This window comes from Astatotilapia calliptera, chromosome 15 (assembly GCF_964374335.1).
Source record: "Astatotilapia calliptera chromosome 15, fAstCal68.1, whole genome shotgun sequence".
Taxonomy (NCBI): domain Eukaryota; kingdom Metazoa; phylum Chordata; class Actinopteri; order Cichliformes; family Cichlidae; genus Astatotilapia; species Astatotilapia calliptera.
Window position 1 is genome coordinate 31,116,151 of NC_137436.1, and position 16,087 is coordinate 31,132,237.

Consider the following 16,087-nt stretch of genomic DNA (forward strand, 5'->3'; position numbering starts at 1 on the left):
AACAGTATAAAAAATTTTTTATTAACAAGCACAAAATATCAAAATTCAGCTGTAAAATCATTACAGGTTCACGTAAGGGTTTAAACTCTTGTTTAACGACAAAAGAGCTGATTCAGAAGATTAAGCACATTGGATTCACATCGTTTAATAAGCACCAAATCTGGAAAATTCAAGGGCTGAATTCAGGATAACCACTGACACACAACACAAAGAGACAATTTACAAGTAGAAAACAAAGAGTCAAAATAAATATAATGCTTCTTAATGGTGTTTTGGGGAAGTGCAGGATCCTTGAGGCTCGACAGCACCAGTTAAGATCTTTGGATAAGAACACTTTAGGTACTGCTGGTCTGCTCAGTTTTCACACTGCAGAGGAAGAAAAATCGATTAGTTCAAACAACAGAAATGTTGCTATAGTGATGAGTTAAGTACTGGCTACATATAACATTAGAACAACAGGCTACTAACGTGTGCACATACTGTGGTAGCCCAGTGGTTGAACAAGGTACAGCTCCGGATCAGAGCAACAGCTGACTGCACTGGCGCTTTGGTTTGCCCAATATGACTTTCACTTGAGTTTCTGAAGCATCTTTTGTGTTTTGATGTCACAGTAAAATAACTTCATGAAAAATGACAACAATCCCACAGTCTCTCCACATCTTTGAAGTATTGTGCCCTAATCAGATTTGTGCATATAAAAGCTCTGCTTGTCATGCACAACACAACCTCATACTCAGTTTGAAAAAGCATGCAGTAACTGCATTTAAAAAGGAGCGAGAACACTCAGTGTGTGAATGAATTCAAACATTCACCTCTTTGAGTCAGTCTTCTCAGCACTGCTGTCTTTTGTCTTCTCTTCTTCTTTTATATCTAAGGTGTGAAAAATGGGGAAGAAAGAAACCTTTTAATCACAATCAGCGTTACACATTGTTACACTGTTAATAACAACAATCGAGTAAGCATCAAAGTAACCAACCAGCTTTCTTCTCCTCTCCTTCCTGTTTGTCCTCGTCCACTCTGGGCCTTTTGGCTCCTTTCTTGTGATTGGCTGTGTTCCTCCTGCCTCCCTCCCCTTCATCCTCAGAGTCTGAGAACTCTTCGTCACAGGCTATTCTCTTATCTGTAGCACGGACTGCAATCAAAGACCAAACTCTGGTGAGTTTGAGTGAGTGAGTTGTAACACAGCATAATAATGCATATGCAGTACTGCTGCTCCTTTTTTCCAAACCTGGGGTCCTTTCTCCCATGGGTTGGCAACCTTTCTGATGATGAGTGCCATCTAAAATTTCCCCAGAAGTCACTGTGCCATATCAACCATTGCATTAGGAATAAATTTAATAACGCTCTATATCAACAGTTACACACTATATAGAACTAATTTATAGAACTATTTTTGTTTGCAGATGTTGGCATAGTGCAGTATTATATTTATGTGTATTTCCGTGTTGCTGATGCTGCGCTGAGCTCCTGAAGCATTTGAAGTGTCGGAATGTGGAAATTTCAACATTGCTTGAAAAAACTGCCAGCTAGCAACGTCCTTCTCACCGGTAGGCTAAGTGATTTTTAGGCAATTAAAAGTTGAATCTGGTAGTTGGGGTTGTTAGCTAAGATACCGTCATTAAGAAGCAGCACAACTAATGTGTCTATGCGAGCTAATTTGCGATGTACACCGGTGGCCCGGCCATTTATTTTTAATACACCTTCTCAGATTAATTCACTGCGTGTCGTGCCATCAGTTAACCCTTCGCATGCCAGCTGTGGCACAAGTGCCCAGGGTTGCCGACCCCTGGTCTAAATTACAAACATGTCTGGGTAAACACTGCAGGCATTTTCCAATTTTAGTGTTCCCACTCAATACTGTTCTTCACCCTTTGATTCAAAACATTTTTTGATCATTTCATAAGTTGAGAGCCAGAGTAATGGGACCGTAAGGCTAATGTGGTACAATGCAGAAATGAAGATACTGCAGAACTGCACTGATAACATCCCCCTCTGTCTTATTTTCCACCTTTTTGCCACTTAGTGTCTCAGAAGGCTTTTCTTATTTCTCTGTTTTGTGCCTGTTCCCCCATCTTGTCTTAGAAAATAATTGTAGACGACAGCAGAAAGAGGCTTGCCAAAGAAGCTATAACCAAAAATGCAACGTACGCCATAGAAGCCGATGCTTTGTGAAAACGAATGAAGGTCTTACTGGACAAGCGTTTGTCAGGATCCTCTGTGTCCTCATCCACTGTGTCGTCTGGGACAGCATCCCCTGGGATGGCTTGCATCTGAACCCCTGGAGCATGAGGCAGCATCCGCAGGTTCTCAAACAGCCGCTGCCTGAAAAGTCACATACTGATCATCTGCATTTCAATGTCTTTATTAATCAATTGTTGTACATCACTTTTCTAGCCTAGCAACATTTTGACATTGTAATGTGAAGGTGGTTGTTTCCTTTCCACTGCTGCTTGCTCATAGCAAGTCAACGTTTTCTGCCTGTTATTGTGGGTCTTAAAGAACTTCAAATCGATGTTGTTGTGTTTCAGTGATAAATAGAACAGAATAGAACTGAAAAAGCTGAATTGAGATGAAGGCTGATATAAGTACAGTTAACTAGAGTTGACTGACAGATTAATATATAAGGGGAATAATGACTGTAGAACTGAATGGGTCGGTGATAGATGTTTTGCCAGGCAGAGGCGTCAGAGTGTGGAGAGCGTGTCTGAATGTGTGGAGTACTGGGCAGATTGTTGGCTGTACGGAGAAGCAGGGGAAATGAAATGAGCAGAGAATCCAGAGGGTGGAGAACTAATCTGAGCAAATAAAGAGTCAAATCTGGAGCACAGCCACCGAACTGGATGGCTCTCAGGGTGGGTTTCAGGCCTGAGAAGCAGCGCAGAGGAGGTGAAGGGCTACGGACTGAGGTGGGGCAGCGTGGACAGTGGAGAAGCTGCAGGTCCAGTTGTGGACATTGACTATCTAACTTATACAACAATTCATTTATTAGTTAGCCAACTGTGAGGTCAGCTTTCTAAGTTCAATCTGTTTTCATTCCTTCTGTATTTTAATTAAACTAATACCACACTGTCCAAAATGTATTTTTAACTTGTCAATAACATTCTTTTTCCACAATTATTCCAAATCTCCAGCAGTTCTAGGCTTGGAATTCTGGCAGTTCTAGAAAGAAAACAAATAGTTTCACATTTGACATACTTGATTTTGTCCATATATTCCTGTGAGTTCTGGTTGGTCATGTTGGAGGGGCTGATGTGGAGCTTGAAGTCAGGCCCGAAGTACTCAAAGTAGTCATTGTATGGCAGTTCTACAACAGAAACATCGTTGAGATGAGAGAAAAAAAACTGCTGGAGAAAATCTGTCAAATGAGGAATCACGTTAAAAGAAAAAGGGGTGCTACCACACCTGTTAAGATTTATTGAAACTTTATAACCTACACTGATCATGAGTGAGGGCAAGATGAAGAGAAATGTGTAGGGAGGTAAGTTAATGTGTTGAAATCCCGTTAAGAGAACTGCTGTCCCATTCCACGCTCTAATTACATCCCCCCTCTTTATGTGGAAATCTGACAGTCTGCTGACTCAGCTCCTTGTGAGCAAAGGCAGGAAGCAGGTTGGCCCTTCCTTAAGGTGAAGTTAACTAAAAACTCCATCACCTCCAACAAGCCTCACACTGCAGGCTACAGACACACACATTAAACTTTAAATGACCAGCATCACTGTTTGACATGCTCCACTTATTTGATCTATACCTGCAAAATTTAAAAAGAATATACATATGGTCCTGCAGTGATATTTATTTTGTTTTTTAGGCTTTGTTGAGTCAAGCTTGTCTATGGCAAGCATAGTACACTCCTCTGGCACCAATTCTTAAGAAGCTAGTAACTGCTAATGTAGTCTGGGGTCTCTAACTTCACACAGAGATCAAGAGAAGGCTATAGAGGTCTTTATACACCCAGATTATTTCAGCCTCAGCAGGCTCTACTTTAAGTAATAATTAGATAATATATCAGTTAAGTGGTGTGCACAACTACTCAACAAGGCTATAAAGCACTGCTGCCCTAAATAAATAGCACCCAAATTTAAGTTAACCATATGGACTGTATGTGTGTGTTAACCATCTTGGATCTGTCCAACCATCAGTTCAATTTTCAATTCAATTCCGCCTGAGAAACATGGAGTCAGACTTCGAGGTGCTCGTTCTCATCTCAACTAACTTCAAACTCAGTTGCAAACCACCCAAGTGCAAGCTGGAGGTCATAGCTTGATGAAATGAACAAAACCACATCGTCTGCAAAAAGCAGAGAGGTTATTCTGAGACCACCTCTAACTCTGGGCTGCACCTAGAAATTGTGTTCATTGAAGCTATGAAAAGAGTCAGTGACAAAGAACAACCCTGGTCACCTCAATGATGTGGCGAGTTAAACGAATCGCTCTTTTTATTAATGTAGGACACCTATTAAGTGCCGGTTCGGTAAACCAGATTGCCACTTAGCTTTTTTCTTCTTTCTTGTATAACAAAGAAAGCAAAGAAATCCAAGACAATTTTAACTACAGTCATTCACTGACATGGAAAAAGTGACTAACCGTCAGGGATGTCAGTGTCCAGAGCCACAGCTGTCTCATAGGTCCAGCATCGGGCCACATTTCGAATGGTGTATCCTCCTCCACCCAGCATGAGCAGTGGCAGGTTGAAGGACTTGATGTATTCCACACATTTGGCATGCCCTTTTAGGATTAAAAAACCCAGGAAAAACACACAAAATGCAAGACATTCAGTATGGTTTGTGACATCACTTTATTACACCATTCAGCATTACTGTACTGTGTATGTTTACCTCGGATGGTGAGGTTAAAGCAGCCGAGGCGGTCTCCTGAGAGAGAGTCTGCACCACACTGAAGAACCACAGCACTGGGCTGGTACATCTCCATCACCTTAGCCATCACCTACACAATCAAAGTAGAAAAATCTGTGACTCCTTGTCAACACCTTTATATTTATCTCTAATTCTTTAGACGTAAGGAAGCACTATAATTTCTGTTAAACATAATGACGACACAAGCCCGTGTGCGTCTAAGAGCAAGAGCCATGCAACACAAATTTTGTATCTAAGAAGGGGGCTGCTTCAACATCTTCCGATAAAGCACAGAATTTTGCAACAACATGCTTGTGAAAACACTGCCTAAGCTAATTTTATGCTAATATTTGACTTACGCTGTGTCACAGGATAAAAACATGTCACTACTATTGCACTGTAATGCTTCTGCTGGCACGCTGTTTCAATAGATTCACACTAGATACACAAATTGTGCATCTGAAAAGAAGAATAGAAAATACTTACACCTATAAATGTTACCGAGTGCCAGCTGCAAGCATCAATAAAAAAAAAAAACAAGAGTAGCTGTCTGTCTCCTATGTGACTACAGTACTTTAGATTTGAATTGCCTGCTGTAGCTACAATTAAAATCAGAACAGTGAGCTAAAAGACAACATGGTAATTCTCTATTGGTTTGCCTTTGAAAATACAATATTTTATCTGTTGTTTTTTTCCCCCCAGCAATATATTTATTTATTAATTATATTAGAGATGTTCCTGGTGATCAATTTCCTAGTCGACTAGTCGTGGGAAAAAAAACTTAGACTGCCCGACTAGTCTAAAACTAGGAAACAAAACTAAGACAATCTAAAGTTGGGTCGTGGGGGAAGCAGCAGGGAAGCCCAGACCTCCCTCTCACCACCTCCACCAGCGTATCCAGGAAACGTTTAGCCATTCCCAGACGTAATATCTCAAGCATGTCCCAGATAAACGCCCAGTTGGAACACCTTACCCTGGAGGCGACAGCCTTAGCCATCTCCTTTCAATATGGAGGAGCGTTGACTCTACTCTGAAGTTGTCCCAAATGATCTAACTCATCACCCTATTGCATCCTGTCAGAGAAAGCTAATTTCCTCCAGTTGTATCCGCGATCTCATTCTAATAACGTTAGCCTAGATCAGGGGTAGGCAACTCCAGGCCTCAAAGGCCGGTGTACTGCAGGTTTTGGTTGTGTCCTTGATCCAACACAGCTGATTTAAATGGCTAAAATACCTCCTCAAAATGTCTTGAAGTTCTCTAGAGGCCTGGTAGTGTGATTCAGGTGTGATCCAGGGTGATATCTAAAACCTGTAGGACACCGGCACTTGAGGCCTGGACCTTGCCTAACACTGGTCTAGATTGATAGATTCATGGCGTTTCCCAACAACAATCTGCTGTTGGGAAACGCAACAGCAGATTGCCCAATGCTGCCACCTGGTGGCAGATGGCAGCATTGGGCATCAATTAAAATTTTAACAAGTATAACAATTAGACTAGCAAGTCTGGTACTGACTAGTGACGACAGCGACGAGTAGTCAGCTGGGCAACTAGTTGCGGACATCCCTAAATTATATATATATTACTATTTAATCATTTCCTTCTGGATCAGTTCATTTGGGAAGAGCGAAAAAACGAAGTGCTGTGACTTTTAAAGGGTCAGTTATATTTGCAGTGCAAAACAAGCATTTGTGGAACTCACAGGCTTGAAGATTTGCTCATATGACTCGTCATCTATGCCATCCCGCAGTGGGAAGTTGACAGCGTAATATTTGCCTTTTCCAGCTCCAATATCCTAAAGGTAAAAAAGACAAAAAAGTGCATACTGAATAATCTCCAAGTATAGACTCCTCAGCAGTGTGCAAATGCATGTGTTAGCTGCACCAAATTAACAAAGCCCTTATATCTTTCCATGAACAAAAACAAAAAATAAATACTCACACAAATGCAAAACTATCCTATGATATCATCATACAGATTTTGCTGTTTTCAATTAAGAAATTATGACTTCTTAGTAACCAGCTGAAGGAAGAGTGTAAGGCTCACCCGAAGGTCACCAGTTCCAGGGAAGTACTCCCCATATTTATGGAAGGACACAGTCATAACTCTGTCTGTTGTGTAGAAGGCCTCCTCCACTCCATCTCCATGGTGGATGTCTATGTCGATGTACAGCACCCTCTGGTGGTACCTGGTAAAAAGGGCCACAGACAGAGCTCGGATGAGTACAAACACTGCATAGAAACAATGCTGTGAGAAATGGGTCTTTCACCTGCTTTCATTTAATGAATTTTTATATGTAGATGGGAAACAAAGCGGGAAATATTCTCACTTGAGCAGCTCCAGGATGGCCAGCACAATGTCATTGACGTAACAGAACCCTGAGGCCTCCGATTTCTTTGCATGGTGGAGTCCTCCTGCCCAATTCACTGCAATGTCTGTCTGCTGTCGGTTCAGCTTCACTGAGCCAGCTGTACACAACAGGAAACATGTTTGATTATGCAGTTTGTAAAGAAACTGATATATATCTGATGAGTTAATCAATAAGTCACTTAGTCTAACTTTGTTGTCATAACCGGAAAAATGTTTAATCAAGGCTGGCACTGAAACAGCTGGACAACTGAAAGCCAAGAACTTGTTCCTGTAACTGTGCTCTCCGGGAACAGGTGACAATAAAAAGAATTTGCTGCCTCAGTCTAATGACCACTGCACTGACTTTGTTTCTCAAGGATTTGACTGACAGTAATGAGGTCCTACATGAGCAATTACAGCTTTCTGTCTGTTCTTTTATAGAGGACTATTCATAAAGATGGTTGGTGCTAACTATACAGATCATGTTTCATTCTACTCTGGTTGATGACTTGTCAACAAACACAGTGCTTGTAACTTGTACCACAAAGCAGGATTTGGGGTTTAGTGAGAGAACTTCAGGAGTCCCACCAAATCCTCAGGATTACAAAGGTGGTTCACAAAGGTACACAAGATAAGGATTCATTTTTGTAGGGAATTCAATCCTGACCTCTTATTCCAAAGACAGTCATGTCTTTAGGAATATTATCCTTCCAAAGACAATGTAGAAATGACTGAGAACCACAAGACTTTTTAGATACAAATAATTGTGTTATTCTGTTAAATTGGCAGTGTCTATTAATGTTACAGATAGGTCTAATGTTGCTGAAACAGGAGCTCAATGACTTCCTGATGTTCCACACAAAATATTGTGAGTGTTGTGAATGTCATCACGTGGTGCATGTTCCTGCTTGTCTGCTGTGGTTCTATGGGAAGTAGTGTGTCAACTAGCAGATGCAAAGACAGTACTGTGGGTACTGATACTGCTATAAATGAGTAACTAATCCAATCGTCAGTTTTAGTGTCAGTTAGGATCTGAGTATCTATTTTTTGACAACCCTACTACAGACTATTTATCACCTCCAGAGTTGCAACAGAATGAATAAAACTGTGTCACAGTATATCTTTAACATAAATATTCAGATTGCTTGACTCAACTGACTTATCAAGACCTTTTATATGACCGCTTAGCAACATCTGATTCATCATTAGCACGACTTACCAGCCGAACCACCAGCAGACAGTTGGCAGAACTCAAACAAGCCATCGAATACTGGACAGTCCTCCCCAACATTGACTGCAGAGTAAATAAATACATAAATAAATAGGAAACCAAAAAATAGGAAGGTGTTCAAAATTTTGTTTGAGCAGTATGAATGGAAACAGAAGGGCAGAGGAGCTCCTTGTATTTCGTACTTGGAATAGTACACAAAATTCTGTAATGTCCCAAAGAGGACACAATGACTTACACCTCTGCATCTGTTTGCTGAACTCTGACATGTTGTCTGGTCGTATGGATCGGAGGAACTTGATGTAGTCATCACTGTGATATTTTGTCATCTCGTCTGCAGTGGCTTTGTGTGGCCTCTGAAACACAAGACATTCCAAGCTGGTTGGAAACTACAACAAGGAAGGCCAGAACCTATGGTATGCTTAGTGTCACATGCTTGGAAAACATACATAGACCTCCATCTTCCTGTACAGTCCATAGTTCAGAAGTAAGTTGTGGGTCATCCGGATACGATGTGGTTTCATGGGGTGTCCCTGTCCATAGTAATAATTTCCTATGTCACCTGCAAAGACAAAAGGAACAAGATAAGAAACACATTTCCATCCGATAATAATTATTAATTTAAGCTGCGAATGAAAATAAAAATGGATGCTTTTCAGGTTCTGTCTGAGCAACAAAAGAGATTTTACACTTATTTACACATTCTATAAAAACAGCACATTTTGTACTTTTCATCAAAATTGACAACCTGCCAATTGTGTACTGTGTTTCTCCCCCCCTTCTTAATTCTTGGCTGTTCCTGCTCTAATCCTGACCACAAACAAAAAGACCAAATGAAACCCCCATATGTTAAGGTATTCTGTGGCTGCTAAGTTAGCAACTAGCATGACACAAACATAATGCTAGAACAGCAAATAATAGAAAAGCAAAGGGAAAACCGAGTTTTTCTTAACACAACAACAGCGGGGAACAACAGCAACATCATTCACGGTGTAATACCATACGTATAATTCAAGCATTTTTAATGTAACTGAAAAACTATGGATGCTTACCACCAAGAAGTAGATCACAAGATTGTGCAGGTCAAACAGTGATGTTTACTTCAATTTTACCTGCACATGCAGTTATCCTACAATAGCTCACTACACCTCCTTCAGACTATGAATGTACTGCTGATCTCAGTTGCCAATATTATTAAAAGGTATAAAGTTCATGGGGCTGTAGCCACCTTCCCAGGACATGGGCGCAAGAACAAATGCAACTTCAGGTTGAACAGAGAAATAGCACGCAAAGTAGAAAAGAGAAAAAAAAATACTGGGTTGTTGTGTTTAGTGAGAAATAAAAAGCAACGTAAAAACAACAATAACACAGCATTTGACTGTTAAATATTCAGATGAAAACTGAATGCACGGTTCTAGTTCTAGTACATGTAAACTGAATGCAGGGCTATATGTGAACAAAGTTAGTTTTTACTGCAAGTCTCTTCAAAATTCTGACAAGATACTGTAACTATGTTCCTTGTACATGAGGAATACAAATAAGGGGTTTCTCTTATGAGAGAGAGTGATGTTAGACAACACGGTAATACGCTCCAATAAGGCCTGAGCACTTAATTGTGTAACAGTGGCACATTTTGCTTCATTATTTTTACGAATGTAACTCTGACGACGACTCATCAGTTCCTAATCATTTTTGATTTAACAGAGGTAACGCGGTGCACAAAGCCCGATCTACGTCTGCAACTATAAGTTATACAATCGTGACAATGAGTGCTTGTGTCGCAAATTCTCAACATTAATTTAACCGAAGCCCTCCTCTTTTCTCTGACTCGGTTGAAGTAAGGTGATTTTTTTTTAAACTTTTACTCATAATAGTAAACACACGAATACTCTCTTTGCACCGCGGAGACCTTTCAAACGATGGTCATTAGCGCCTACTCGTTAGCTTGCTAGTGTTAAACAGTATACATTCACCAGCAGCTACACTGACTAGCTGGCTAGCGTTAGCCTGCCAGATGGCTCAGTTTGCTGCCCATTCACACGCTCAGGATGTCCCATACCGTCGTAGTAGTAGCAGACCTTCTTCTTGGTCCCGCCTGCGGTCGTGTAAGCCATTTTAAAAGTGCCTCTAGAAATAAAAAGTTGGTTTGAATTTGCTTTAGCAGACAGAAGATGGGATAGACGGCATCAACACATAATTACACACGGCGGAAAGTCGCTGAATGGGAGGCGCAACTTCGGCGGGGAGGGGCGGGTTAGACAACTTCGGTAGGCCACTTACCCCACCGCGAGGAGTCCCATTCAACCCAGAGGATGGGAAAAGTGGACTCATAAGGATGTGTGAAACATGGTAAAAACGCGCTTCATAAAATTCAGTTCCACTGCTTTATCCGTTACATTCTTTCATTTCTTACTACCATGCAATAGAATTAGATACATTTATGGCTGTAACAAATATGGATTTGTTAACTCCATTACCTGAAGTATTGCCCAACAAACCTGTCCCTGACCCACCTGTCAGGGACAGGTACTGGCGGTGACTGCGAAAATACAGGCGATCGTTGAGTTTCCAGTCCCACAAACGAGAAGGGCGCTGCGCCGATTTCTAGGAATGTGTGGTTATTACTAGAGATGGACCGATCCGATATTACGTATCGGTATCGGTCCGATACTGACCTAAATTACTGGATCGGATATCGGAGAAAAATAAAAAATGTAATCCGATCCATTAAATATCACGAAAGCACCTCACAAAACTTGCAACACGCCGTAACTCGCCTCAGAACGTCGGAGCAGTATGCATTAGAGATGGCACGATACCACTTTTTTATGTCCGATACCGATACCGATATCATAAATTTGGATATCTGCCGATACCGATATGAATCCGATATAGTGTTTTTTAATCAACAAAACTGTTTTTTAAAATATCTTGCTGCATTTTGCAAGTCTGCAAGTTCATACTCAAGTTTAAAACAACAACTACACTAAAGCTATTCTGTTATACCTGTATACAAAAAAAATATTTCATAGTTCAGCAATACTGATCAATCTAATAAACTTAGACCTACACCATCCTCCCTATTCTGGTATTTTAAAGAGTACTTAGCGTAAATATTAAGCAACCTAACTAATAGGGTTCCAACTCCCAGCAACAACAAAAATAAATAAATAAAAAATAGGGAACCACCCCTCACGCTCCACCTCATGATGCTTAATCAACGTAATCAACCTTAATTTGATGCAGTGTGAAAAAAAATGCACAGAAATCAATTATTTTTCAAGAAATATTAAATAGATTCAACATCTTTCTTCAACAAAATTGCAGACTGCACAGATGGTACCTTCCCAAAGGAAAAAGTACTATAGCTTACTAGGGTATATATATTAGACTTAATAGTTACTATATACAGTAATTGACTTCTATTCATTTTACATCAAATTAAAACTTTGGGTGTCAGATAATTATTTATTAAAAGCTAGACATTTTAAATGAGAATAAGAAAGAAAAGTATGTCTTTGTGCCCCCTTTTCCCAGTTAATGCCCTATCGGCCCCCCTGGCTAAACTTTGCTAGATCCGCCCCTGCACAGTTACCAGCCGTCAGCTACGTAGAAAAAGATCCTGGTGTAGAAAGTAATATTAAATAAATTGTAACAACAGCTTATCAAGCTTAAACGTGCTGCTGTTGTTCAGCCGCTGGTTTGCTCTTTCTGGCGCAAAGTGGACCAAAAACAAACAAGAGAGACTCACGACAGAAAAGCCGATCAGCTGATCATTTAAGCAGTTTCACGATTGAAGTAGCAGCCGGAGAGCCAGAGGCAGTCGCTCGTTAAGCTTAACGTGGGAATGCTTTACAAACATTCAGAGATGGACTTACACACTTGCTTTACTTCTCTCGGGGATAACTTTGTCGGAGATGAAATGCCAGGTTGCTAGCGAAGCTCCAAATGCTATCCAGACCACCGACAGGTCCCGCATGCCACAGCTGCTCTATCACGTGATGCATACTGCTCCGACGTTCTGAGGCGAGTTACGGCGTGTTGCAAGTTTTGTGAGGTGCTTTCGTGATATTTAATGGATCGGATTACATTTTTTATTTTTCTCCGATATCCGATCCAGTAATTTAGGTCAGTATCGGACCGATACCGATACGTAATATCGGATCGGTCCATCTCTAGTATGCATCACGTGATAGAGCAGCTGTGGCATGCGGGACCTGTCGGTGGTCTGGATAGCATTTGGAGCTTCGCTAGCAACCTGGCATTTCATCTCCGACAAAGTTATCCCCGAGAGAAGTAAAGCAAGTGTGTAAGTCCATCTCTGAATGTTTGTAAAGCATTCCCACGTTAAGCTTAACGAGCGACTGCCTCTGGCTCTCCGGCTGCTACTTCAATCGTGAAACTGCTTAAATGATCAGCTGATCGGCTTTTCTGTCGTGAGTCTCTCTTGTTTGTTTTTGGTCCACTTTGCGCCAGAAAGAGCAAACCAGCGGCTGAACAACAGCAGCACGTTTAAGCTTGATAAGCTGTTGTTACAATTTATTTAATATTACTTTCTACACCAGGATCTTTTTCTACGTAGCTGACGGCTGGTAACTGTGCAGGGGCGGATCTAGCAAAGTTTAGCCAGGGGGGCCGATAGGGCATTAACTGGGAAAAGGGGGCACAAAGACATACTTTTCTTTCTTATTCTCATTTAAAATGTCTAGCTTTTAATAAATAATTATCTGACACCCAAAGTTTTAATTTGATGTAAAATGAATAGAAGTCAATTACTGTATATAGTAACTATTAAGTCTAATATATATACCCTAGTAAGCTATAGTACTTTTTCCTTTGGGAAGGTACCATCTGTGCAGTCTGCAATTTTGTTGAAGAAAGATGTTGAATCTATTTAATATTTCTTGAAAAATAATTGATTTCTGTGCATTTTTTTTCACACTGCATCAAATTAAGGTTGATTACGTTGATTAAGCATCATGAGGTGGAGCGTGAGGGGTGGTTCCCTATTTTTTATTTATTTATTTTTGTTGTTGCTGGGAGTTGGAACCCTATTAGTTAGGTTGCTTAATATTTACGCTAAGTACTCTTTAAAATACCAGAATAGGGAGGATGGTGTAGGTCTAAGTTTATTAGATTGATCAGTATTGCTGAACTATGAAATATTTTTTTTGTATACAGGTATAACAGAATAGCTTTAGTGTAGTTGTTGTTTTAAACTTGAGTATGAACTTGCAGACTTGCAAAATGCAGCAAGATATTTTAAAAAACAGTTTTGTTGATTAAAAAACACTATATCGGATTCATATCGGTATCGGCAGATATCCAAATTTATGATATCGGTATCGGTATCGGACATAAAAAAGTGGTATCGTGCCATCTCTAGTTATTACAGAGGTTTTTGTAAGAACTTTGCCACTGTTGTCGTTCCTCTCACCGATTTGATCAGTCCGGTGAAGCCTTTTGTGTGGACGCCTGTTTGTCAGACTGCTTTCGAGTCTGCGAAAGCATTACTGTGCAGTTCCCCTGTTCTTACGGCACCAAATTTCATGTCCCCTTTCAAGCTCGAGGTTGACGCTAGTGCGGCTGGTGCAGGAGCTGTCCTTATGCAGGAAGACCATCGCGGCGTGGATCGCCCAATTTGTTATTTTTCCAAAAAATTCAACAAACATCAGATTAACTACAGCACTATTGAAAAGGAAGCCCTTGCCTTGTTGTTAGCCCTGCAGCATTTCGAGGTGTATATCGGATCCAGCTCTATCCCTGTTCAAGTGTTCACTGACCACAATCCATTGGTGTTTCTCTCCCAGATGCAAAACTCAAATCAGAGACTTATGCGTTGGTCCCTTCTTTTGCAAGATTTCAACCTGCAAATCAAACATAAGAAAGGGACGAAAAATGTCATCGCTGACGCCCTGTCGAGAGCAATTTCATAGTTTGGGAATTAAACAATAGGAGGGTTGTTTAATTGTTTTTGTTTTTCGTCAGTTTTCACCTGGTTTGATATTTATATTTACCCCGAGAGTCATTTTTGGGCAATGCCCTGATTTTATGCTGAGCTTTAAAGGAATTTTAAGAGGGTAATACCAAAAAAAGCCAGTACAGATTTGCACATGGACAGAGCTGGAGCTGTTAACTTATCAGGTTGTACATGAGTACTAATCAGTTCTTCGGTTTTTCCACAGTTATAGTGTTGTTATGGAGCTATATCTGAGTGGAAGACTTTTGAGAACCAGACCACATTTTAACAAATCTGATGTCTGAACATTATATATGTATATAGTGAAAGTTGGGGAAATGTCCACTTAAAGAAAATCATGGCAGACAGAATCCTCTCATAGCTTGAGAGTGGTTCCAGATTCTTTGTGCAGCAGTAATCCTGTACAGTATTGCTCAGGTACAAGGCAAACTGTAAATGATGATGAAACATTTTTTACCAAAAACTATTTTGGTAGTCTCTTATTCTATTCATGCCCCTTAATGTAGCCATATTGTGAACTTTGGACAGAACTGGGTTAGCTGTTTCTGAATCCTGTTTTCATGCTAAGTTATTCTAAAGACAGGGTTATTTTGTTTTGGAACCAAATCAGACGTTAATGAAACTCAAAGTCTGTGCTGTAGCAACTGTAGTGTCTAGACCTAGTCTTTGTCGTTTTTAGTGCCTTAACGTAACCGAATGAATTTTTGAAGAATTGATGCTAATGTAGAAATCTCTGATATATATGACTTAAACTTGGGTGTGTGTGTAAATTCTTTGCTCCACTGCCCTTCCATTTTCCAAATGCAGACTTATTTGCTTTAAAAAATATTGATGAAAGCAAGATTAAACATTACATTCAGGGATATGAAAATAATGTAGGGACGTTTGTGTCCAGAAACATGAATCAATAGAACATTTCCCATGTTGCTTGTTTGCGTTTATTGTGTTATGGTGTGTTGATACCTGTGCATTCCTGCATTATCCTTTTGTGTTGCACATTTCGATTATTTTTTTGCTTGCTACCTGGCCTGACCTGTCTCCCCAATGTGATGTTTGTATTGTATACGGTCGGCAAGGTCTGTCATCTCGGTTGTGGGCAAAAGACCTTCAACTGACAAATAAAGGCTATCTCATCTCATCTCATCTCATCTCATCAACATTTCTTCAGGGAGACACCGATGGTGGTTTTGGTTTGTACCCCACTAAGCTCCAAATGCTATCCAGACCACCGACAGGTCCCGCATGCCACAGCTGCTCTATCACGTGATGCATACTGCTCCGACGTTCTGAGGCGAGTTACGGCGTGTTGCAAGTTTTGTGAGGTGCTTTCGTGATATTTAATGGATCGGATTACATTTTTTATTTTTCTCCGATATCCGATCCAGTAATTTAGGTCAGTATCGGACCGATACCGATACGTAATATCGGATCGGTCCATCTCTAGTATGCATCACGTGATAGAGCAGCTGTGGCATGCGGGACCTGTCGGTGGTCTGGATAGCATTTGGAGCTTCGCTAGCAACCTGGCATTTCATCTCCGACAAAGTTATCCCCGAGAGAAGTAAAGCAAGTGTGTAAGTCCATCTCTGAATGTTTGTAAAGCATTCCCACGTTAAGCTTAACGAGCGACTGCCTCTGGCTCTCCGGCTGCTACTTCAATCGTGAAACTGCTTAAATGATC

At 40.6% G+C, this 16,087-nt stretch overlaps 1 protein-coding gene across 1 annotated transcript; it reads right to left on the bottom strand.

Moving 5' to 3' along the window:
- Window positions 1–10,702, bottom strand: LOC113006741 (histone deacetylase 2). The gene is made up of 14 exons (XM_080289864.1): window positions 10,486–10,702; window positions 8,876–8,988; window positions 8,665–8,782; window positions 8,418–8,492; window positions 7,179–7,317; window positions 6,896–7,037; window positions 6,552–6,644; window positions 4,835–4,943; window positions 4,584–4,724; window positions 3,196–3,304; window positions 2,192–2,322; window positions 977–1,132; window positions 813–870; window positions 1–366 (listed from the first exon to the last, which is right to left on the bottom strand). The coding sequence occupies exons 1-14, from the start codon at window positions 10,538–10,540 to the stop codon at window positions 336–338; spliced, it is 1,470 nt and encodes a 489-aa protein (XP_080145990.1). The 5' UTR covers window positions 10,541–10,702; the 3' UTR covers window positions 1–335.
- Window positions 10,703–16,087: the final 5,385 nt, after the last annotated feature.

Bases quoted from the DNA above. Each gene is read 5' to 3' on its own strand.
- LOC113006741 (XM_080289864.1), bottom strand. From the start codon at position 10,540: ATGGCTTACACGACCGCAGGCGGGACCAAGAAGAAGGTCTGCTACTAC. The intron at 4,944-6,551 runs GTGAGTTCCACA...TTGATTGTGTAG, and splicing joins ATGAGCAAATCTTCAAGCCT to GTGATGGCTAAGGTGATGGA. The intron at 871-976 runs GTTGGTTACTTT...TTCACACCTTAG, and splicing joins AGGAGAGGAGAAGAAAGCTG to ATATAAAAGAAGAAGAGAAG.